The sequence below is a fragment of the Mastigoproctus giganteus genome, chromosome 11 (genome assembly GCF_048544385.1).
Source record: "Mastigoproctus giganteus isolate SK-2022 chromosome 11, ASM4854438v1, whole genome shotgun sequence".
NCBI classification, from domain to species: Eukaryota; Metazoa; Arthropoda; class Arachnida; order Uropygi; family Thelyphonidae; genus Mastigoproctus; species Mastigoproctus giganteus.
The window spans coordinates 126,108,628-126,135,059 of record NC_143585.1 but is presented as its reverse complement, the minus strand read 5'-3'; the positions used below and the strand labels follow the sequence as shown (position 1 = coordinate 126,135,059).

The window sequence follows — 26,432 nt, the reverse complement described above, 5'->3', positions numbered from 1 at the left end:
TGAGGCTGGAGACTGCATGTACTTACCATTAAGTCCTTGGATTTTCTTCCAGATGAGTCTGTTGTCCGTGTCCTTGTTTACGGTGGAAGCAAAATGTATCCAGGTGCCTTTCTTTGCTTTTCTTCTTATTTGGTGGAATTTGGCATTGAGGGATTTTTAAGTTAATAAGATTTGAAGTTGTAGGGAATTTGCAAAACAAATTCCAAGCTCAACTTTTTGTCTATTTAGCATGTGTGCATTCCTGATTCCACCAGTAACTGTGTTTGCATCTCCCAGGCAAAGATTTAGGTAATGTAGAATTTGCAGCTTGTAATATCTGATTCATTATATGATCAGTGACAATATCTATGGGCTGAGACTAGACTATCTCATTATCAAACTGGATCAGGGAGGCATATTCATGCCAGTTTGCCTTACAGAATTTCCAAGTGGATTGCTGCAATGGGGACAAGTTTACTTGTGTTTGAATATTGCAAAGAATCGGTAGACGATCACTGTTTAGTGGGTTATCAAGAACTGACCACTCCATATTGGCATATATGGAGGGAGAACAGATTGAAAGGTCAATTGCAGTCATTGATCCTGTAGAAGATTGGACATTTTTCTATAGGATCCAAAGAAAAATGGACATAGGAGGTTCACCAGTGTTTAAAGGAATAAGGTATGAGCATCAAGCAGCGATTCTATTATTGTCAATTTTTGGAGATCACCATAGCGGATGATGAGCATTGAAGTCACCCAGTAAGCAGAACGGAGATGGCAGCTAATCTACTAGGTTTTCTAAGTCATCTGAGGAGAAAAAGAAATTAGCAGGGAGGTATACAGAAGCTATTGTAAGGGTGATACCAATTACAATGTGCACTGCCACTACTTCAAAAGGAGTTTGAAGAGAAACATGTTTGGATGGAATGTTATTTCTGACAATAATAGTCACTCCTCCATGAGCTGGCATGTCAATACTCCTATCTCATCTAAAGATGGTATAATTTTTGACAGAAGGATACACTCGTGAATTTAAAAGCGTTTCTTGTAAGGCTACGCCAGCTGGTTCATACTGATCAATTAGTTCCTGCAAATTGTCTTTTGTGTTCCGAAAGCCCCTGCAATTCCATTGAAGGATTTTTTCCATTATGTGGTTTTGTGTTGTTTTCGGTTCTGACAGTTTTTTAATTGTAGCTTGCTTGTATGAATCTATTTTTGTTTTGCCTTTCTTAGGAAAGATGGGAAGGGACATGTCCATCTCATTGGTTGAATGTAATTCTAAAATGCCATCATCTAAATCATGATGTGGATGTTCGTCGATATCCATTCCGGTGGTGGGTGATCATTGCAGTGTCATGGTTTCTGTCACTTTTGGTTTTATTGTTGAGGAAACATCCATTGGTATGGTATTGGGGTATTACCAGACTTTTCACTTGTTTTTTGTATAGGACACTGTTTTGAAATAGGGAGCAACGAACGTGCCTAGTTTGCAATTGATATATTCAGAGGAACCGATACTTCAGTCTGGAGCCCTACAGACTGTAAATATTGAGCTGCTGTGGCATACGTTAGCTTTGTCTCTGTTTTGATTATCTCTCTTCTTGCTCTGAGTATGTCACTTTGTTCTCTACTTTATATTCCTGAATTTTTTCCCCTTGCTTCCATAATTCACATGTTTTTGAGAAAGCTGGGTGGTTACCCTTACAATTTTGGCAATGCAGAGTGGTAGTGGCACAATTGGATTGGTTATGATCTTTTGACCCAAAATTAGGACATATTGCAGTGTTCATATTTTTGGAATTTGTAGCACCTGATGGGATTCAGAATGTATGGTCGGACACAGCAGTGTAGGTAGCCTGCTTTCACAGATGTTAGTAAGTTAGGAGTGCTAAAAGTAAGAATTATGCTCCTTGTTGGAACCAGAGTACCATTTTTTTGGGTCATGATTCTCCTTGCTTGGATGACTTTTTAATCATGTAATTCTTGGACAATTTCCTCCTCTGATACAAGTAATAAGTCCCATTCTATTATTACTCCCTTAGAGGAGTTTAAGGTGGCATAGGGAGTAACTTTTATTGGGTGTCCTATAAAGGTTGTGAGCTTTAATAGCTTCACATAACGTCGAGGTTGAGTAGTCTCTATTAGAAGATCTCCCAACTGAAGTCGCCTTACTAATTTAGATGAACCAGCAGCAGACTCAATGCATTTCTGCACTAGGAAGGGTGATAATTTGCTCAGAGGCTGATCTGATAGAGAGTGCAAGATGATGAAGGCTGGTATCTCCTCTTTAGGTGTTGTTTTCAACCTCTTCGGTTGTAAAAAGTCATTATCTGTGTGATTTGTCTCTATTCTTGAGCTTGATGGCTCTAGAGATGGAAACATTTGTTATCCATCTTTGCTCCTTTCAGCCCTGGGAGAGTGAATTTCTTCTCCCAAGTTACTGGCCCCGCCACAGGGAGGCAGGAGCAGTGCCGCTAGAGTGACCAAGCAGTATAAAAGTTAGTGTTAGTCTAAAGGAAAAAAAGAACGAAAAGTGGTTTTCCTTTCTTAAACTTGCTTACAATTCATAAGATTAAGTTTGTTATTGATTGACGAGAAGGTAAAAAAACTTTTCAAACTGAAGAAGAACTGTTGCTTTGAGTAAACGCTCTATGAATCACTCAGAAATCACTTGATCATTATAATGTTTGGCACCCAGGGCCACTTTACATATGTAAATGTGTGAATTTTTATGTATAAGTTATTATTATTACTGTATATTTTAAATTAAATAAATTCGTTTTTTTCATGCTATTTAAAGTCTATTTCTTTTACCTTAATACATTATAACAGAATTTATTTAATTTTACCTTACGTTCAATTATCCGGAAAATTTTGCTATCCAGCTGAGGTCTGATATTAATTATTCCAGATAACTAACACTCTACTGTATTTCAAAAATTTTAATTCAAAATATGTAAATTATAACCAAAGATAACACTGAAAGGTCATATTCAATATGTCCATGAAAAAATTTTATTACTGAATAATTTATAACATAAATAATGTCCTTTTGTAGCAGAAACACAGTATATCCACCACGATGATAAACTTCTAAGTAGGTGTCAATATAGACACAACAGACAACAATTACAACAAATGTGAGTCTGAAATAAAATAACAAGGAAGGCAATACAATGAAAGAAATTTAATCAATCACACAAACTTGAGATAAATTACATGGATTTCACCTAAAGATATATATGCACAGGTAAACAGGAAAATGTCGGTGTAACCAAACTTAATTCTTCACTGTACAGTCCTTACATAAAAAAAGTTACTGTTCATTTCTGGGAGAACAGTCTTGCAGCTGGTCTACAACCACAACTTTACCAATTCAAACTCAACAATCAATGATAAATTTATAATAAATCTTACTTGAGGATGACAGACATTGCCATCCTTTCCAGTCACAGGAGGGCATAAACAGTCTCAATGGCCCCTTCCTGCACTTTGTGAAGTCAGCCTGTAGATCACTCAATTGAATAATTTGCCAATATAAAGTCTATAAACCACCAGTGAAGAAAGAAATGAGCCAAAGCTGTAGTTACCTATACTGAATTTGGTAATAACATACAAGGTACAACTGAAATTTCTGCATGAGAAAACCATATTTAAAAAGCAGTAAAACACAGCACAGACCTGGAAGATGATATACCAAGTGGCAAAAGTTTGATCCAGATGATCAATCCAAATAGATAGAAAAGATTCATACTGGATCACTGCTGAGATCCTGAGACACTGTATGTGTTGCATTATCTCTCTCTCTCTCTATGAATATGTACTGTGCCCACATACACACACACGGTACGTATGACAAGCAGCTTGCTTATGTGTAAAGCAGAAAATACTGTAATCTTTACACCATTGTTTGAAACTGCACTATGTACTCAAACAATGCTGTAATCTTTACTGGCACAATAATCTTTATTGATGAAAGACCCTGGTGGTGAAGCTGAGGTGTATGAAATTAACAATTTCAAAATTACAGATGATAGTTTATTAGAAAAACTTGAACAAGTAAGGGCAAGTAAGAGTCCTGGAGTAGGTTGGCATATACCCAGTATTTTTCAGGAAGGTGGCCAGAGAGTACATTGACCCATTAAGGTTAATTATGAAAGCATCATTGGACTCAGGACGGATTCCCTTGGAAAGGAATGTGCCAACATCTCACCAATACATAAAGAAGGTTCTAAGAGTGAAGTCAATAACTACAGAAGGGTTGATCTGACCTGAGTTATATGGAAAATCTTGGAGGCAATGATTAAGGGTGCAATCCAAGAACATTTAGACAGAAATGCACTCTGAAGGAAGCTGGCTAAAAGTCATTAAAGAAATTTATCATTGAACCAAGCACATGCAAGGCACTAATTACTTAACCAGCAAGCAAAGTGGACAAATAAAACTGAATTTATTTGCATGCTGTCCTCAACTTTCTCTTTAAATTCATCATTATTCATCCTCAGAAACAATGAATAACTGGACACTGAGCTGTAAAGAGTGGCCCATCCTACCTACAAAATTCCACAATTCTAGTTTGAAATAAAATAAAATATCACCTGCACTGGGAATGATTTCCATGAAGTAGACAAACTGACAGTTAACAAGTCCTAGAATTAGTCTCTATCAATCTCTCTCTCCCAAATTGAAAAATGAAGAGGAAGGAGAGTTAATATCTGGGTTTATTTCTTCTTTGGATCTGAAATAAAAATGATATAAGCAGAAAATCATTTTAAATGGGAATGCTAAAGCCATTAAAAAAAAATGGGACTTTGTAGCCAGAAGAAGACAGCATTAAAGGCAGAATAGTGCTATAAGAGGGAGTGTTACAACAGGAATTTATTGTGTATGTGTGTGTGTGTGTGTGTGTGTGTGATTTTGTAACTATCCTCGATTAATATTATAATAAATTATATTATAATTATTTTTTTATTTTAATTTTTAAAATATTTTATGTTTTTGTTCTCCCTTATCTATGTAACATAATGATGTAAAGTATTAAGTCAGATCTAGCATACTAATGACACCATCACACATAATGAAAATTAATCACAACACATATTTTAATCATACCAATTAATAATAAAATGAGCTTTTATTCATATGCAATGAATAAAATTACTTCCTGTTTCTTTCATTATTTCATATATGTATCTGTTATTCCTATCCAGTTTTAACTAAAATTAATACATTTTGTTCTACTGTTTAACTTATATGTTGGACAGAGATTATGGGAACATTGGCTGGATAGACATTTGTTGTACGCCAGACCGAACCTACTGGTAACTCTCTCGAGGAGGCTTTTGGATCAGCTATTGTATAATCTTGCTGCCTCTACTCTACCAGATAGTGTCAGGAGGTAGTCCAACTAGCATGTATGGGAGGGCATTGTCAAATGCCACGTTATGTCAAGAAACTAGGTATATTCTTACCATGTGTCCAAAAATTTCATTACTTCATACAGCATGTTCCCCTCTATTAGAAGGGGGAACATGCTCTATTAGTTTGACAATAAATTGTCAAACTAATAGAGCAAATTTATCTGCAAAAAGATCTAAAAACACTTCCTCTCAAACGCTTCCTCATTCATTTCACAAATACCCATTGTCTCAGTTCTAATCTCAATGATGTCCATTTCCTCTTACAGTCTCCACAGATACTTTTTCTGACAGAACCTGAGTTATCAGTTGATTCAGGTTGATTCAACCACCAATCGTCTCAGTTGTCCGAAGTATTCGCTGTATGAGTCCTTTCACTTCAAAGGTGGTACTTCTGCAAATGTCTGTTTTGATATTCCCTATCAGCGACTTAGTACAGGTTAGACTCATATAACACGGTAGTTAGGTTCCTATAAAATCTCGTGTAGTGTGAAACCGTGTTATACGAGACTAAGAACTAGTACAAAAAGGGGGTTACATTCCAAGAGCTAACAAAATGTTAACAAAATCTAGAATGGTGTATTTTTGACAAAAAAATCAAAACCATTCTAGATATTGTGTATCTTCTGCTCTCTTTAAAAAATCATTAATCTGGGTTTGTTTGCTTTTGCTTGATAGATTTTAGTAATTTCATCATATGGAAATTACTGAATGGAAGCATTTTTGAAAATCCCTTTTGAACTTTGGACTTCTTTCAGTTGAAGAATCTGAATTCAAAAAATAAGATTCTAATTGCTCAGCTAACTTTATGCCTTTCTCTATACTTTTTAGCGCAAAATTTAGAAATTCAGAATTTATCTGCACTATCATCCTCTGAATTGATTTGATTTGCCTCCGATGCAATTTTCAGCAAATCCACTTTGCTAGCCTCTGTTTCTACTAGTAATTCTTTAATGTCTTAAGTAATCATATCTTTTTTTTTTGTAGTATCAACAACTAAGGCTACGTTGCTCTGTGTGTTCAAATCGCATGTGTTCTGAGGTTGATTTTCTATCTTTCTGGACGAAAAACATGCATTTCTGGGAGAAAAAACCATGACTAACTGAGACTGACTAACTCAGCCATGCTGTGAAAAAGATCCATAAAAATTCCATCCATCATCGATGCGATTCGAACTTAGGTCTTTTTCACCTGGTGTAGGGATGATGGTGATTCTACCAACTGTGACACCCACAAGGGCTTCAGTAGTCATATCATCAAAACCTTCTCCTCCTAAGCAACTTAGCAAGTTCTACTCTCGCACAGATTCCGGATTCCTTTTTCTGTAGTTTGACCATATTTCCGGAATGAACTGCCTCTGGTCATACATTTTTCCAACACGCATTTAATGTTGACAGTTTTACTTCTTTGAGCGATAAAGCTATGATTCCAATATAGGCCACAAATGAAAAATGTTTCCATGCCTCTATGAGCGATAAAGCTGATTCCAATACAAGCCACAATTGAAAAATGTTTCCATGCCTCTATCACTTCAGTTTTCCATCAATTCAATTCGGAATCAATTTTTTCCAAAATTCATTGTAACGATTTTCACAGAACCTAACATGGGGATTTTCCAATAATTTTTTTTGAATAATGATTAGAGACAAAGCCAAGAGCATGGAATTCACAAAAAAGAATGGAAATGTTGAAAAGTTACATCCAACATAATAGTTTTCTCCCACACAAAAAGTTCGAAAAGTTCAAAATACCATGTTATGCAAGGTTGCCACAATTCTCTAACCGTGTTAGAGCTGTTGTTGTTGTTATTTGGTTTTTAGGAGCATTAGCAATTAAGGCCATATTGCTCCAGGGATATGCGGTGGTCATTCACTGACCTTTCCACATCCTCCGTATTTGGTGGTCACGGGCTCGAACCCCGGTCTAATCAAGAAGCATGTGCTATGCACTGCTGCTCCTGCCCACCTGGCTACAGAGGAGCCTCCGTGTTAGAGCAAAACTATGTTATATAAGTAGCGTGTTGTGTGATGATTGCAGCACTTTATCAATCATGTTAGAGTGAAACTGTGTTGTAGAAGTACCATGTTATACGGGGGTTGTCTGTAATTTGTAATCTTTTCTGGCTAAAAGTTTCTCTACGACATTTTATCAAATTCATCTGTTGCCTCTATTGTTCTCCCAACTACACTAATAACTTGGAACTCTTTGACTTTCTCTCTTTGAAACTTGAATTTCTCGAGTCCAACTTTCCTAACAGTAATGTAATTTTCCTTGGTGATTTTAATGTTAACAACTCCAGCTGGCTTCCGTTTTCTAGTCACATGGACCCAGCTGGTCAATATGCTGAGGCTTTTGCAATTACTAATGACTTCACATAGATTGCTTATTTACCTACCAGAATACCAGATAATCCTAACTACACAGGCAACATGCTTGATTGATCTTTTTCTCACAAACAACCCTTCTAAGTACATGGTCGAGGTGAGTGGTCCAAATGAAACAATACACTGACTTACCAGTGGTAGAAAAAAATTAACCATTTGCACTTTTCTTTGGTTCCATTAATTTTCTTGAAATTAGATTCTTGAATATTTCTATAGTGTACTCGGTTATCTTGTATACATTTTACTTTCACATTTTTAATTCTACAAAAATGTTGAGGTTTATTTATTAAGTACCATTCTATAACTTACTACTTAGATTTGGGTGTATATTTACTGGCCATTCTGCAATATCTTTGAGGTAAATTTGAGGTGTCATCTTTACATGAATTAATGTCAGTAGTTTGATTTACACAGCCTTCTTGCCTCTATTCTTGAACAGAAGCAAGAAGAATAAATCTCAAGATTGTGTAAATCAGTGTGTGGTCATGTTTGGCTATGTATTCTGGCATATGCTATCTTTTTGTGCTCCAGTGTTTCCTTCAGAAATTAGGTCCACAAGTTCCACCGGTTATTTCAGAATTCTTGCTAGCATCAACTGCGATTGCTGAAATTTTGAGTTGTTTTGACGTTTCTTTTTGTCCAGAGGGCAGTAAAAAAATTGGATGGCATTTCTTTGGGTTATTTGTTGGTTTTTTTGGCTCATTTTTTGTTTTGCTGCTCCTGATTTGAATCTTATTTTCGTATTGGGTGTTCTGGGGGGAACTAATTACCATTATAATAAAGGAGTTCTTTATTTTTAATCATATTTTTATAACAGGTGTTCTATTATATTATTATAAAGAATAAACATATTAAAATAGCAAATCATTTTCTGGAAGGTAAGTTATAATTAATTATTATTAAAACAATATTTAAAATATTAATATATTTTAAATATTGTTTCAGTTACTGCTTCATTAAATTATTGTTTATTCACAATTTTAAATTTTTAATTCAAAAGAGATTTTGGCAATATTACTTAATAGTAATATAACTGATAATGATATTGATTCAATATAAAAAATTAAATAAGTAAGTATACTTGAATCAATTGATATTTTAAAGGCAAGAAACCAAAAAAGCTTTCAATAAAGGGAACGTATGCCACACCCAACAACAGATAACAAAACATTGCATAGGTATGATATTTAAATTTGATGTTACAACAGAATCAAAATTTATTAAACTACAACACTACTTTCAAGCCCTGTGGGTAGCACAGTTGGTAGGATCGCCATCCTCTCCACATTGGGTGGAAAAGACTTGAGTTCAAATCCGGTCAATAATGGGAGGAATTTTTATGGATCTTTTTCACAACATGGCTGAGTTCGTTGGTCTCAGGCTAGGGTAGCACGGATTTTTCTCCTGGAAAATCAGGTTTTTCATCCATAAAACAGAAAATCGACCTTAGAACATGCAATTTACAGACAATACATGAGGAGCAATATGGCCGTAGTCACTGATGCTCCTTAAAATCTAATCCAAACTGCTTTCAAATATATAGATAAGTACCTATATTTACTTCAATATGTGCACACTTACATATCACACTTTTTGCCTTTAGCCAGCGGTTAGTTGATTGCTGGAACAGACTTTCATCTGTTGTTGTGGATTTTTTTTTTTTTTTTTATAGGAGCATTAGCAACTAAGGCCATATTGCAGCGGGATATGTGGTGGTCATTCCCCGACCTTTCCGCATCCTCCGTATTTGGTGGTAACAGGCTCAAACCCCGGTCTAATCAAGAAGCATGTGCTATGCACTGCTTCTCCTTCCCACCTGGCTACAGAGGCGCTGTTGTTGTTGATAGCTTAAATAACTTAAGGCTGAACTAGACAAACATTTGAAGTGACCAGATAAGTGAAATAGGAAGGTTTTTTTTTTTTTTTTTTTTTTTTGGCTGATGCTGTAGTTGAGGCATATGATGCAAGCTGATGCTTGCATCATATGCCTCAACTAATGCTAATGGTAATGCTAAAAACTGCTAAATTACACCAAATTTTTCAGTTTTTGGGTCAGCTTCTATATATTCTCAAATCCACGTGTGGTCCAAATTAAAGTACAAATTAAAGAGCTAAAAGGGATTCCACAAATTAGTGATGTTCATAACACATTTACAACCACTTCTCCCACGTATTGTACCGAGAAGTCATGCTGGGCAACTGCTTTCTTGTCCCATAGCCAGTAGAAAAGATTAACATACATTCCAGACACAGACGATACGCTGTGGTCAATAACCTGTGTTCTACTGTAAGCACAATATTAGAGATTTTCCTTTATCCTGGAAATTCACCTGTTGTTTTGTAGAAACAAGTCGTCCACACTTTCAATAAATTTTACCTGTCTCTGTTTACATGATAGGCACAAGTGGGCCCTAGTTTAGATAAGGGTGTTAAAAAAAAATTCTTTAAAAAGTTGAGATGATTACAAAGGCCCCACAAGGCCTCTTCAAAGGTGAAGCCTGAGGCTAGCACCTCATGTGCCTGTTCATAAGTACAACCCTGTTCATCAATATCATTGATAAATATAGAAAACAACAATTGGCCCAACAACGAACCCTAGGAGATACACAAATAACTTAGTCCATGAAGAACAGTGTCCAATGATTAGTGCACTCTGTCTTCTCCCACTCAACCCTTTGTTCATACATCCCTTTATCCATAGCTTGCCCTTAATGCCATACTGCTCCAATTTGTATAGCAGTTTTCAAAAGTTACAACAGTTTCAAAATATTAAAATAAAATCCAAGTATATGATATTAAAATTATCTTTTTCATCCAGTTCTTTGTGACCACATTGTAGTATCCAGTGAAATTGATCAGACAAGACTTCCCATTAACAAACCCATGTAGTGTCTGAACTATAAATGCAGTCTCGTCTAGTTTATTCTGCAATGCTGTTTAACCAGTGGCCCCATTATTTTCCTCGAAACAGAATGAAGTTAAACTAACATATCTGTAATTACTCATGCCACCCTTTGATTCCCCCTTTGTGAATTGGGAATACATTTGCACATCTCCAGTCCATGGAGAACTCCCCTGAATCCAAGGATGCTCTCATAATTATGGCTATTGGTTGGTTACTTTCTTTGTTGCCTCCTTTAATATAACTGGATAGATCCCAGCCATCCCAGGTGCCTTTCTTATGTTTAACTCCAAAAATTTCTCCTCCACTTTGTTCTGTTATTACAAAATCATTTAGCTCCCTGTTAGAGTTTAATAAGATTCTGGCCTCCAGTTCCCTACAGAATTCCTCATTATAATGTAGATGCAAAATACTCATTCAGTTTGTCAGTTAACTGAACAGGATCATTAACAGTCGAACCATCAATATGAGGTGGACTTAGTTTCATAAGTAAAGAAGTCTCTTCTGGTTTTTTTTTTTTTTTTTGCATCCTTTGCCAAATATTTCTCGTAATCTGTCTTCACTTGCCTAAAAACTTTTGTGAATTGGTTACAGACTACCTTATATCTACCACAGGCTTCTGTGTCACCTGATAATTTATATGCATCCCATATATTTTTCTTCTCTGCCATGAGTCTCATTAGTTTATCTGACATTCATTTAGGCCTAAACCATGAACAGCATTTCTTGGTTTGTATGAAAAGCCTAGTATCTTCCAAAATTAATTTCTTGAATGCTTCCCATTTAGAATTTGCTGTTGGTAACATCATCAGTTGGTCCCACTGTATAGAATTTAAAAACTGTCTGAGGCAACTGTAGTCACCTTTACGAAAGCAAAAATCCTTCCCTTTACCCCTGATGGTAGTTGCAACTTTAAATAAATCCCACATCAGCACACTGTAATCACTGTCACCTAGTGGTTCCTTTATCTGTAGATTCTTGATGCATGAATAATCACTGCTGATAATCGGATCAAGATTATTACTCCCTCTGGTTGTCTCTCGCACCTGCTACTGTAGCAAATAATCATCCAATAAATCCACAAAACAATTGCTAGTGTGCAAGTAACCAACCCACAAGTTCCAGTCAATATGTGGGAAGTTAAAATCCCACTTTATAAGAATTCTGATTTACTGGCACACTATTTCTCTGTACAATTGTTTGTTGTACTCATCAGAATCATTAGGCCTAAAACACACTCCTATTCTCATTTTTACTATCCCAGTGCAGTGCTTATGTCACACCAAACTAACTTAACATTGCATTGTCCACCCATGTCAACTAGATGCAGTGCCTTAGGTTTTATGTATTTCTTAAATAACAACTTAAGCCTCCCTTGCTATCCTATCTATCCTTTCTGTACACATTGTACTCTTCAAATTCCAATTATGCATGCCTTATATCTGTGTGACACCATGTCTCTGATATTCCAATAATATCTGCTTTTGATGTCTTGACCAGCACTTCAAATTCATCAAATTTATTTACTGTACTCCTAGCATTGGTGTACATTCAAGTATACATGCACCTGTTCTCACTCTTAGTTAACCTAACACAGCCCATGTATTTACTTGTTCCATGATGACTCCTAGCAGCTCTTGAAATCCCCAGCATCTTGCTTTTCAGGCTGCTGTTCATTCCAATAGAAGAAGTGCAAGAATCACTTTTACCTCTGCCTGTGGTTACTGTTAATCTATTAGTCTGTGAATCCTCTAAGCTAGCAGTTTTCTGACCCACCGAACACTGCCTTGATAGCGTCAGCAAATATTTTTGCATCCTTTCTATTTAAGTGTATCCCATCCCTGTAGAAGCAGTCTTTCCTGTTAACAAGCACAGACCACACTGAGAAAAATTGTATCCTACAAGCCTTGCACAATCTCTCCAGGGCTGAACTGAAATATAATGCTGTCATCATACTCTCTCCTATTGTGTCAGGACAGAATTGCAGACACTTTCAAATTTAATCCTAACTCGCGACATTTTTTCAACATTGACCTGTACTTGTTAAGTAAGTCCACAGATCTCCTAATCTTCACTTCATTAGTGCCAACATGTAAAACAATATCACCTTTTGTGCCCTTAAAATATGATATCTGCTGTACAACATCATCAACTTTTGCCCCATGGCAGACATACCCCTGGTCCTATTCCACCTATCCTTTTTGCACAATATATTTCCCATCTCCCTGACAATAACTAGCTCTTATGGGACCAGCGCATTCTGCCTTGATGATTGCCATTGTGTTTCGTAATGCACAAGAATGGGCTCTGGCATTGAGTTCAGCAGCTGAGAGCTTGATCCCCCCCCCCACATTTTAATTTCTTTGAGGGCATCTACCCTACTCTTCAAAGCTCTTATTAGAGCCTTAATTGTTGGAACAAACTTCCCTGTTGTTGTGGAGGCAGATAGTTTTAACATGTGATGTGGGAAGTTATTTTTGCTAATACTTTATAATCTTGCTTTCTTGCATCATTCACCACTACTAATAATAAATCTTACATTTAGGTCTTATTTCTACACTGTATTTCTTTGCATTCTTCAGACATTTCTTTCTTAGCATTTTAACTGAAAGACACTTTAAAAAAAACAGCTGTGCACCTCACACATAAAAAAAAAATATATGATTTTACATTTCAACATGTCTAACACAGAGTAAATTTATACTTTATAATATATATAACATATCATTTTGTAAATTCCAAGTATTTTATGAATTGTAAACTAGCACACCTGATGGGCAATTGTTAACTAGAGATGATCAATGAAATTAATCAGAAATTGGAAGGAATTTTTACAAATTTAATAGCAAAGCAGTAGTTGTTCATTATTTAAAAAATAATAATAATAATATGTTGGGTCAGTGAGCAGAAGAAAGGATCAAACAAACAAACAAAAAAAAAAAAAAGCTGACACTTTCACAAATTTGGAAACATTAATGTAGTCCCCTTGTTTTAACAATTAACTGTGTTTTTAGACAAAACTGCTTTAGGAAACTGGTAAAGAAAGTGATGGATAAGGGGTTAGGATTAAAATTTAAATAGCACAAGCTAGGAAGACATATATAAGATTATGATGATCTTTCCTTATCCGTAATGGACCTATACTTTCCTAGATCAGACACTTATAAATTTAAGTTATAACTTTTAACTCCTTGTTTATTATGTCCTCTAGCAGCTGTACTAAAGGAAACTTTTGTCTATGTGAATAATCTTATTTCGGGTTTGCAAATTTTTTAATTAACACAGCCATTTTAATTTCCACTGTGCCTATTGAAAAACTGAATACAACCATTTAAAAAATATTTTAATACCTTTCCTATCCCAGTAGCAATTTTTGAAAGCTCTTCTTCCTCTCGTTTCAGCTGAGGGTCTTCTTCTGGAAAATGGTCATCATCATCTTCCTCCTCTTCTATATCCATTTCTTTTGAACTCCCACTCCATCGTCTCCGGCGTTCTACATCATCACATAATCCAGCTAGCTAAGCATCAAAGTGACCACATGCAAAACACTATTCAAACATGCTTTCAGTGCTAATCTACCATTATTACAACTGTCCCAATACATTTTATAGTAAATATGTACAAATTTATATACATTTACATATACACAGTGGAATAAATATACAATCAAAAAAGAGTATTTATTACTTTACTATTCCAGTGTTTCTTGTTTATATTTCTCCATATTTCTATTTTAAACATAGCAAGACAACCAAAATATATCAGTATATTTATATTAAGCTTGTTCCTTAAAAATTTAATATACTACACTTTTTCAAACCGTTGATGTTCGATTTCGTTCACTACAAGGAACTCCCAGTATTATTCAGTATAGAAATCTGAGTACAATATCAGAATTAGAAACCAAATTTCTAGATTCTCAATGCAAAGTTTACTGAAGACCACATACAAAGAAAAAAATTGAACTACAGCAAAATTTACAAACATACACACCAATCTTGTATTTGCCTGATAACTGCTTCTAAAGTGGTAAAAATATTCAGAACTCTCACTACTAATATTTAAGAGAAATGATAATAAAACACAAAAGTAAAAAAAGCACATATGCTTAGTAGGTAGAAAATGCTGTGCTGAAACTTGAAAGTTGCCTCTGCAGAAATTATACATTGAATGTGTTTTTTGCCCTGCCTTGCTGGCTGTCTGGGGTGGGAAAATTGCAGTCTGAGAAAGTACCCAGCACCGTACAGAATGGAACAAGTATACGGCTGGCAACTTTTATCAAAAATCTGAGATCAGACAACTGCACACAGGATATTTTTTGGCCAAAACAGGGCTTTTCACACACAGGTGGAAAACTGGCAATTTTTCAGAAAAAGCAGGAGGTTTTTTAAATTTGCACAGGAAATTAAATTTCATTATCAAAATACCCATTTTATATTAAATACAGCCATATGAATGTTTATTTATGTTTACTATAGTATGCCACCAAACATTAACTTAGCTATGATTTTGATTTCTGTTACACTAAATAATTATCCGTTACACAAAATAATACTACTGGTTGAGCAAATGGCTTTTAAAAAAATAAGCCAAACTAAACAATTAAAATGGAATAATGAACTAACAATTCCTCTACCAACATAAAATCAAACATAAATTAACATAAAACTCAACACAAAGTTAAAATATTTATCACAGATAACACTGTTAGGTGCCAAAGATTAGTTTCATTTGTATGAAACTGAAATCCATCGAAACAGTTACCTTATACCAAGGGCCAACAAATGGTCAATTGTAAAGCATATTTTGATCAATTGCATACATTGAAATATAGAAATCAAACATAAATTAACAATGAAGGTTTTAGTATTACAATTGTATTATTAAATATTATATATCATGTTCACCAGCAAGAACCATTTTCAACACATTAAGTCTGGGATAACGCATGATTTTCAGTGACTGGTTAGAGAATCACCTAACTGCATCCCATAGTAGGCTGTCTTAGTGTAACCTGGCACAGCTGGCCCACTACATTTCAATGAGCAGTGCACTACAGTTCTTCACTAGTAGCTGCTTACTAAAGTATGTGGGGTTGATAAAAATTATGTTATTCAAAGTTACATTAATCCCTTTGCAGGTTCAGCATTAAATTTTGTCTTTCCCATGTTCACCCTAAAGATGAACCCTACATAACACTCACAAAGGCTTAGCAATTTTCATTTTTCTACACAGTGACATTCAGTTGGTTGGCAAACACCATCTAGACAAGTAAAACTGTGTCCCTATTATTTCTTTCCCACATGATCTGACTAGTAAGCCACAGAACTAGGGCCTTTTACTGCCATGTGTGTCAGGCCTGCAGACCTTACCATACTTCCCAGAAATGATGCACCATTCTGGCTCAGCTCTCTCTCTCTCTCTCTCTCTCTCTCTCTCTCTCTCTCTCTCTCTCTCTCTCTCTCTCATTTCTGCCCTGCTGGCTGCCTGGGATGGGCAGTGCAATCAAAATATTCTGCACTTTACACAATGGAACACATATATGGCTTGCCAATTTTTACCTTTCAAAAATCTGGAGATCAGGCAACTGTACACAGGATATTTTTTGGCAAAACAGAAGAAAACAGGGCTTTTTTCACATACAGGTGGAAAGCTGGACATTTTTCAGAAAAAAGCAGGAGGTTTTTTTTAACGTCTACATTGCAGTGGAAATTAAATTTCATTGACAAAATACCCATTTTATATTAAAATACAGTCATATGAATGTTTACTACAGTATACCACCAAACTTGGTTATGATTTTAATTTTGTTGTCTGTTATATTGTGGATATCTGTTTTATTGTATCTGTTAGACATCAACTTATTACAATTGTTCTATAAAGAACAACTGTAATTAGTTGAATGATGCAGGCTTGTACCTCTTCAGAAATACTGACCCAAAGCTCTGTTTATAACAATGACACTGCTGTTCACATTGACTGTCAAGAGCATTTTCAATGCTTCAGAAAGAGATCTGAATTATTCCAAGAATGACTTTATATAATTTGTTATATTTCATGCTTTCTTGTGCCATGTAAGTTTCCTGACCAAAATTTGTACGCTAATCCTTTGTTCTTTCATAATAGCATCTGGTAGACTCACTAAAAGTTGCAGAACTAAAGATGCAAAACATCTATTGCTTCATATATTTCTTTATATTTAATGATACAAAGTACTGGAAACTTGCCTTCAAAAAATTTCAAATTTAAAAATTATGTTTTTATTGCTAAATAAAAAACAGCACTTTTTAATGGGAACTTGTGCATCATGTAGTTACACGCATATGTTAAGATTTTTAAACATTGGCATAACATTTAAAAGAAACAAGAAAATTGCTTTATTCAAGCCAGAAAACAGGAATATGAACTTCTGCACAAGAGCAGAATAACATGACTAGAATTATCATGTGGCTGAGCCTGTTTAGGATTAACTTCACCAAAAATTTGTGATTCAGAAGTTGTTTTTTTTTGGGGAGTTCATTAATTTGATTTCTTTCAAAACTTCTTTAGGATAATGAACAAGACTTGTATATGAGTCTCTGGCACTCAGAAATGATTACTTGTATTTTTTTTAAATTTTATTACTCTGAAAACTGCTCTCTGCTGTTCTATCAGTCTGGTAACACTTTGACCAAAGATAGCTAATGCGTACACACATGCATAGCTTCCAAACTGTTGACTTTCAAAAACTGGAGGTCATGCATATATAAGCAGGAGAAAATCAGGTTTCTTGCAAAAAAAAATAGGACTGTTTCCCAAAAAACAGGATACAGGAGATTTTTTTGAAAAAAACAAGAGGAAAAAGAATATTTTTTGGAAAAATACTGAGTTATTTTAAACATCCACATTTCACTGACAAAATACACATTTGCTATTAATATACAGTCATAGGGTTGTATATCAGTATAGTAAGCTTTTAAACCTTAAAACACATGGCACACTATAGCCCCAGAAGCTTATGTGGCATTAAACCTCATAACACACATACACTAAAACACATACCATTTATCTGTCCTTGGATTTCTGTCTGGAAATTCTATTGGATATTAGCATTAGCAGAAGCATATGATGCAAGAAAGCAAGCTTATACAGCATAAGCCAAAAAAAAAAAAAAAAACCGTCCCATTTCACCCATCTGGTCACTCCAAATGTTTGTCTAGGTCAGCCCTAAATTTATTTAAGCTATTAACTTCCACAACAACAGATAGAAGTCTCTTCCAGCATTCAGCTACCGGCTCGATAATGGTAAACTTCTGCACATCTATTCTACAACTGCCTTTCCTCGATTTGAATCAATGCCCCCTCAGATTCTTAGTCTGAGCAAGTGAAAGTATCCCATCAGTATTGAGCCTGCTCAAACCATTCAAGACCTTATACACCTCAATCAGATCACCTCGCAAGTGCCTAGTCTCCAGATGCTGCAACTTGCAGAACTTAAGCCTTTCTTCATAAGTGCACCCCTTTGTTCCTCTCGGCAATCTTGTTGCCCTTCTCTGTACTCATTCAACTCTACAACCTTCCTAAAATGAGACCTCCAGACCTGTACACAGTACTCAAAGTGTGGCCTGACCATTGCCTTATACAAGGTGATAATCACCTCCTTGTCTCTGCTAACAAAATTCCTTTATATAATTGACAAAACTCCATGACCTGCTCTGGCACTGCTCAGAGAATTTCATATTTGACTTCAAAATTACCCCCAGGTCTTTTTCATTTTCTACCTCCCTGAGTGTAGTATCACACAGTTGGTACATTTCTCTTGGGTTACTGCTTCCCATATGCAGTACTTTGCATTTGTCAATGTTAAACTTCAGTTGCCACTTCTCAGCCCATCTGCCTAAGTTTTCTAGATCCTGTTGCAGTAGCATACTGTCTTTACTGTCATTATGCAACCCTGCCAACCTTGGTATCATCTGCAAACTTGGACATTAAGCCTGATATACCTTTATCAATATCATTGATAAATACACAAAACAACAATGGGCCCAGCACTGAACCCTGGGGAACTCCACTAATAACATTAGTCCACATAGAGAAGTGTCCATTAATTACCACTCTCTGCCATCTCTCACTCAACCATCCCTTTATCCATTGCAGTAACTTGCCCTTAATGCCATACTGCTCCAATTTGTACAGCAGTCTTCCATGTGCAACAGAATCAAAAGCTTTCCTGAAATCCAAGTATATGATATCAAAATTATTTTTTTAATCCAGTTCCTTTGTGAACATCATAGTATCCAATCAAATTGGTCAGACAAGACTTCCCTTTAACAAACAAACCCATGCTGTGTCTGAACAATTACTGCAGTCTTGTCTAGGTGATCCAGTATCACCTCTTTAACCAGTGATTCCATTATTTTCCCCGGAACAGAAGTTAAACTAATAGGTCTATAATTATTTGTGGCATCCTTTGCACCCCCCCCCCTTTGTGAATTGGGGATACATTTGCACATCTCCAGTCCATGGGGACCTCCCCTTCCTCTAACGATTCTCCCATAATTATGGCTAAGAGTTTGCTTACTTCCCTTGCTGCCTCCTTGAATATAACTGGATAGATTCCATCTCTCCCTGTTAGAGTTTGATAAACTTCTGTCTTCCCCTTCTTTACAGAATTCCTCATGTGTAAATGTAGATGCAAAATACTCATTTAGTTTATCAGCTACTTGAGCAGGATCATCAATAGTCGAACCATCTATGTTAAGTGGACCAATCTGATTCATACCCTTCCTTATAGAGTTTACATAAGTAAAGAACTCTTTGCTCAATTTCTCTTTGCATCCTTTGCAAAGATTTCTCATAATCTGCCTTTGCCTGCCTAGCCTCCTTTGTGACTTAATTACAGACTAGCCTATATCTGCAGTAGGCTTCAGTGTTGCCTGATAATTTATATGCATCCCATACAAGTTCGGGATTTACGTTATGCTATTCCGTATTGTATAACAATGGCAGCAAGTTACGAATGGTACAATCTACAGATGCTAAGTATTAACTCTCAAAATCACTATCTAAATTCAAAATAAACCATGGAGCTTGACTAGAACTAAAAAGCTACTTATAGAAAATAATTTAGTATAACGATTAAGTCAATAAAATGATTAATATAAATAAAAACTTAGTGTTCGCCGGAGCTGCAAAAATCTTGGCCAACACATTAATAACCTCGTACCCAGGATCATCTGATTCTGATTGCTTCAACAAAGATATGATAATGTTGCAGACTTTGCTATCTTTAGAAACTTTGAGTCAAAGTTTTGTTCATAACAATGATCCAGATGTCTAGACTTACCTGTCAGGAGCATTTCCTAAACTACACAAGAAAGACAAGATCTGAACTCAGTCTCTATTTTTTCTATTCTTTCACACCCAGAATTGCTATAAGAAATTGTTAAAATACCGAGCATAACTTGGGATAATTTGTTATATTTCCAAATTCATTGTGCACTTGCAAGCTCCCCAACCAAAGACCATTATACATCAATTCTTTTCTTTTTTCTTTATAGCCTTTGGTAGCTTCTCAGACTTAAACCGACAGACTGATGCTGAAAACACCTGCTGTTTCATCTATTTCTTTATCTTTAACAACACCAAGAAGTATTGGAAACTTGTCCACAAAATTTAATTCTGAAAATGGAGTATTGCCAAATTTTGAAATCTGAGCTACCTCAGTATTTACATGACCATTATTTTTCAATGGAAACTTGTGCACTGCGTAGTCACAAGCAGCCATACAGTATTTTTTCATTGAACTTGTAATTCAGAAGTTCTTTTTCTTAAGTTCATCAGTTTGTCTTGTTTCAAAAATTTGGATCTTGTACTAGATATGAACATGAGTGGCATTCACTAATGGTCACTTGTAGTTTTCAATTTCATAGTTCTGAAAACATACTGCCTTTCTTATCAATTCTTTCACTGATTTGTCAAGATTGCCTTTGTCCTACAAATCAAATTAGACATTTAACTAAAGATAGCTAACATGTACACAGATGCTTCAAAATCTTTTTTAAAAGCCATTATCCACATTTCTAGTTTGCAATGTAGACTGCCATAGCATATCTGATGACCAATTCATTAATGAAATAAGCAGAAATTGACAAAACTAAAAAAAATCCAATTTTATCCAATCCAGTCTTCCAGCGAGCAAGACCATCCCATCACAGCAGGGAATGTACTTTCCCCAGGTATTACCTTTTTAAAACCTTCTATCAGCAGAAATTATTCAAAATTGATTACTTTTTAAAGTCACTCAAGATTTTCAATCTATTATGAACACACCTATGAACAAATCCATATTTTTTATATTGAAAATATATATTTAAATTATTTTTTTTAAAAATAAAACCATGTACATCATTCATGATCAAATTCACCTCCCTTCTTTGAGCATTATGTAATTTGTAAAGGGAATTAGTACATGTTGCTTAGGCTTGTGACTCAAGAATAGCTGATTACAACAATTGTGAAAAGAAAACTTGCATGTTCCATCATAACTACTGTTCAATTTGTTAATACCAGCACCCACATTTACACTTGTGAAAACTAAATTCTTCACTGTTCATTACTGGTGTTCAAAATGTTTATGTGAGTTGAAGCTGTCAATTATTCTAGCTGTTCCTAAAGCACATTACGGAAGGGTACTGTCAGAATTGGACAGAAAGGCCATGCTAAATTTAAAATCATATTTTCAATGACTGCATATATTGTGTTTAATGAAAAAATAATTTTATTTGTTTATGGCTAAACTTCATTAACAAAACATTAATGATGAAGATCAAAAGAAATTGCAATAACTGAGGAAAACTAAAATTGACAATAATGTCACTCTGGTAGATAATTTTTATTTATTATTTAGTGGCCTTTGTTTCACTGGGTGGATTATACCCGACCATTGCAAGTTTAATGTACAAGGGAGTTCAAAAAAGATTTGTATAAATAAGGAAAAGTTATTCTGTGAGTCGGGTGGTGAATGGAAAATATCATCTAAATGATATACATGAAGTAACTAGCTTTTGAACTTAGCACACCAAAGAAAATCAGGTCTGCTGATTAAAATAAAAATTACAGTGACAATATTGTGATACTTTACATTTTGATGCAAATGTAATTTTTTACATTTTAATTCAAGAATTAATTTGATACCTAAATAAATTGAGTATGCATGATTATTGCTTGAACAGACCAAATAGTCCTAAAAAAAACAAAGTCAGATATATCAACAATAATTACAACTTTCTGTCTGACACTATTTTGCAAGCACACTGACACTATTTTAAATATCTCTGGTTAGTAATCATGAAGGCTATTTACTTAGTTTACAATTAAAATAGAATAATGATTATGTACAAAAAAGCACATATATTTACAATAAAACAAGATGAAATTTTAAAATAAAACATATTCAAATCCAGCACATTCTAGTTTATCAGAACCACATATTCTCATTTAAGGAGAGAAAAATTTTCTATTTGATTGTTCAGCATAAATAGTCAGATCCTTTTAGTAATAAATAACATGTGTATAGCACTGTATTTGATCACTTACCTGGATCGCTGTATGGGAAAGGTGGCGCAGGGAAGTCATCTCGTTCAATTCTTGGAATTTCATTTGGTTTTGGCCGTTGTGCACTAGGGTAATGAGACAATTCTATTGGCTCCTCATTGTTCATGTGTGGTGAACGTGGTCGAGGCACAGAAGCTTGAATTGAATCAACTGATATAGTAAAAGATATATTTAGTTATCAATTAAAACCATGGTCAGAAAGAAAATTAAACTATTTACCATATTAATAATTCAGCCTTTTTAATGATGCATTTGAAAATACAGACAACAAACATACATCCCAAAATTCCATTTATTACAGAATTCATCTGGAAGAAATATAAATTAATAAGTTCATGCAATGGAACAGAAGACAAAATAACTCCCTTATCTTTCTTTTCAGGAAATACAATCCTGTGGATTACATTTCCCTAATCACATCCTTCCAAAGTTAAAACTATCACTTCCTTAGTGAATGCCTGGTACATGTACCCATCTTATACCTTTATCTGAGATGATACAGACTGTGACACATTATGACATTCAGAAGAACTTCTCTGCTGTCTTCATCCCACATTATTAAAGGCAGTGAAGAAGTTTCCTGACACAAGTTAATGCAACATGTCCATTTTCACAAGATATAACTGCCACAAGGCATGCGAACCAAGTTTATTGAAAAGAGGTAATATTTACACTGAAAACAGTAATAAATTAATAAAATCAAAACATGGATGGAGCTGCATGTAATTTTCACCAAGAAATTCCAATATATATGCACACACACACACACACACACACACACACACACACACACACACACACACACACACACACACACACACACACACACACACACACACACACACACAGACCTGATAATTGGATACAAAGTTAAAATATTTTATAATATGCTTACATATTAACTTTTTTTTTCTGAGGGGGGGATTAGAGTCTTCAATTGGGACTCATTTTAGAATGAGGAAATAATGGATAAATAAAAGATAAATAATTAAATAAGCAAGAACTGAAAGTTTTGCGAGATGAATTTCCTGACCCAGGCACAGTGGAAAATTAAGGGACCAAAAAACAATCAGGAGCCACATCGAAAAAAAATGTGTAATTTCTTATCTTAAAAAGCAGCTATGTAGGGTGATTCAACAAAATATATTACTTTGGGAGCTGATTTCAGAAGAGGCAATTTTGAGGATGATTTTATTGACACAGTAAAAGAAAGGGCTATTTATTATGCACCAATTTTGAGTTAAAAAGTGGACATGAACATGGATCCGATTCCATTTGATTACAGAGCAGCGATGGCTGTTTGAATCTTAGAAAAATACAAAACAATTATGAGAAACATAAAATAACAATAATAACAGACAAACATAACTGATAAAGTGTTGCTTTATTTATTTATTTCCATTTAGAAATTTAAAATAAGTACACATATTTATAAGTTTGCAAATAAGTACACATATAGTTAGAAAAAATACCACCTTCAGTGGCACCTCCGTAGCCAGGTGGGCAGGAGCAGCAGTGCATAGCACACGCTTCTTGATTAGACCGGGGTTCGAGCCTGTGACCACCAAATATGGAGGAAGCGGAAAGGTCAGGGAATGACCACCGCATATTCCCGGAACAATATGGCCTTAGTTGCTAATGCTCCTTAAAAAAAAAAAAAAAACCCAACCTTCAACTTCAATGCAGCATTTTGCCACTTGTGTGAATTGCAAACAATGCAATGGGCAGCATTCAATATGTGATCAAGTAATGCATCTTGCACTTTTGTGTGCGGGCGCCTCCGTAGCCAGGTGGGAAGGAACAGTAGTGCATAGCACACGCTTCTTGATTAGACCGGGGTTTGAGCCCGTCACCACCAAATACGAAGGATGCGGAAAGGTCAGGGAATGACCACCGCATATCACGGAGCAATATGGCCTTAGTTGCTAATGCTCCTAAAAAAAAAAAAAAAAAAACCAGCACTTTTGTGTGATATACATGATCTATCACTAAAACTAATGGGTTTTAGGTCTGATGACCTAAATGAATAATTTTATGGATACCACTGCAACTAATCCATTGTACAAGGAATCCACTGCAGAAGAACAATGAGGAGGAGGAGCTCCATCATGTTGGAAGCACTCTGACATCATATAGCTACAGTTACATCTTCTAACAGTTGCAGCAATTCATTTTTCAAAAATTGTAGACAGACCTGCCCAGTAAAACGACCCTCAAAAATAAACGGACCAATCAGCTGATCGTACATTATTCCACACCACACATTAATACTGAATCAGTGTTGAAAATTACTCTCTATAGTAGCATGGGGACTCATTTTCAACCAAATATGGAAATTGTGTATTATTGACATCCACTTGGGTAAAATGAGCTTCGTTACTAAATAAGCTGTAACAATGCATATGGACATAGTCATTCAACCAGTAACAAAATTCCAGCCATTAGGCAGGATCCCCAAGTTCAAGGTTTTGAAAACATTGCACATCGTATGGATACTTGCAGAATCAGCCCTAGAAAGTGCAGGGACCTATTTAGCAGGGGCTCCTGGCATGTATATATTTCATTTTATTATTAAAAATGTGTGTGCAATTTGTGTCATATTTTTCATAGAACATGCATGGCAAAGGACTATTTTGCAAGAGACAGTTACTTTACACACACTTAAGTTTGAACATAATCATGGCTCTTGTCTCTTCTTGCACAAATGAGAATTTAGTTCATAACTGTAGAGTTTCTATTTATAATTAAAACCTAATCTTTTTTATTTTTATCTCTGCAAATTTCTTTATTATTTTGACAAATTCCAAGATCTTTGCTACACCAGATTCAATGGTACACATAAACAAGTAGAAGAATTTGGCACTAAAGCTATTTCTCAAATAGCCCTCAAACTCAACACCAAACAACAGTCTGGAAAAAAAAAAAAAGGAGCAATGCCCTTCAACAGCAGAAGGCCCAACTTTGTCCAATCAGCTAGATACACCCTTCTTTATGCAATGTTCTCCATATTCTTGATTGGGAAACATTGAGATTTCCTTTGTATTTCATGATATCCTTTGTGTACTAGAAGAAGGCCTACACTATACCATCCCAACAATATTCTCCTGCTCAGCCACATCTTGCCAAAATACATGTTTATATGGGAAAAGAATGCTGGAAAGTGAGCCAGCATCTCACAATTTGGCTAATACCTTGTACTTTGGAACTCTGAAATTAAGAAAACGTTGCTGGTATTCAGAAACAACATTACCATCACAAAATTTATAAACATACACCATATCAGCATATTCAGTACTTGTAAAAGGCAATTTGAAAGTAACAAGGGAACACAGAGGAAAAATACTGCACAAGACACTGCTCTTCACACTGCATGTGTTTAGTCAGGCTACATTTGACCAAGGTCATACCGTTGAATGAGTTATGAGTGCAATATGAAATGGTGCATTGCTGAGAATCCACAAACATTATTCCTAGGAGACCGGCAGAATTACTTAACAAGTACATGTCACTGTTGAAAAAAAGCCGTGAATTAGGGTTGAATTTAAGTGTCTGCAATTCTGCCCAGACACGATAGGAGGGAGTATATGATGAGAGCCTTGTCGATCAATTCGGCACTGGAAAGATTGTGCAAGGCTCAAGGGGTAGAATTTTTTTCAGCTTGGTCTGTACTTGTTAACAGGAGAGACTGCTTCCACAGGGATGGGATACACTTAAATAGAAAGGGTGTAAGAATATTTGCTGATGCTATCGAGGCATTGTTAGGTTGGTCAGAAAACTGCTAGCTTGGGGGGATACAAGGACTAATAGATTAACAGTAGCCACTGGCAGAGGTGAAAGTGATTCTTGCATTGCTTCTATTGGAATGAGCAGCAGCCTGGAAAACAAGATGCAGGATATTTCAGAGACTGCTGGGAGTCATTGCGGTACAAGTAAACACATGGGTTGTGTTAGGGTAGCTAAGAATAGGAACAGGTGCATGTATACTTGCGTGTACACCAATGCTAGGAGTTTGGTAAATAAATTTGATGAATTTGAGGTATTGCTCAAAACATCAAAGGCAGATATCAGAGACATGGTGTCACACAGATATAAGGAATGCAGAACTGGAATTTGGGGAGTACAATGTCTACAGAAAGGACAGACAGGATAGGA

The 26,432-nt window shown here is 35.4% G+C and overlaps 1 protein-coding gene across 5 annotated transcripts in view; it reads right to left on the bottom strand.

The window, feature by feature from the left end:
- The window catches only part of LOC150078418 (actin-binding LIM protein 3-like), a 528,875-nt gene that overhangs the window by 116,212 nt on the left and 386,231 nt on the right, over nucleotides 1-26,432 (bottom strand). For 4 of the 5 annotated variants that reach the window (XR_016547624.1, XM_090384937.1, XM_090384935.1 and 1 more), the window contains 2 exons: nucleotides 22,263-22,430; nucleotides 14,036-14,199 (listed from right to left, as the gene is read on the bottom strand). Coding sequence is in view for 4 of the 5 variants with exons in the window: in XM_090384937.1 (XP_090241063.1) it covers nucleotides 14,036-14,199; nucleotides 22,263-22,430 (332 nt within the window). In the remaining variant the exon portion in view is untranslated. The remainder of the gene's footprint in view (nucleotides 1-14,035; nucleotides 14,200-22,262; nucleotides 22,431-26,432) is intronic. The other variant, XM_090384936.1, reaches the window with a different exon arrangement.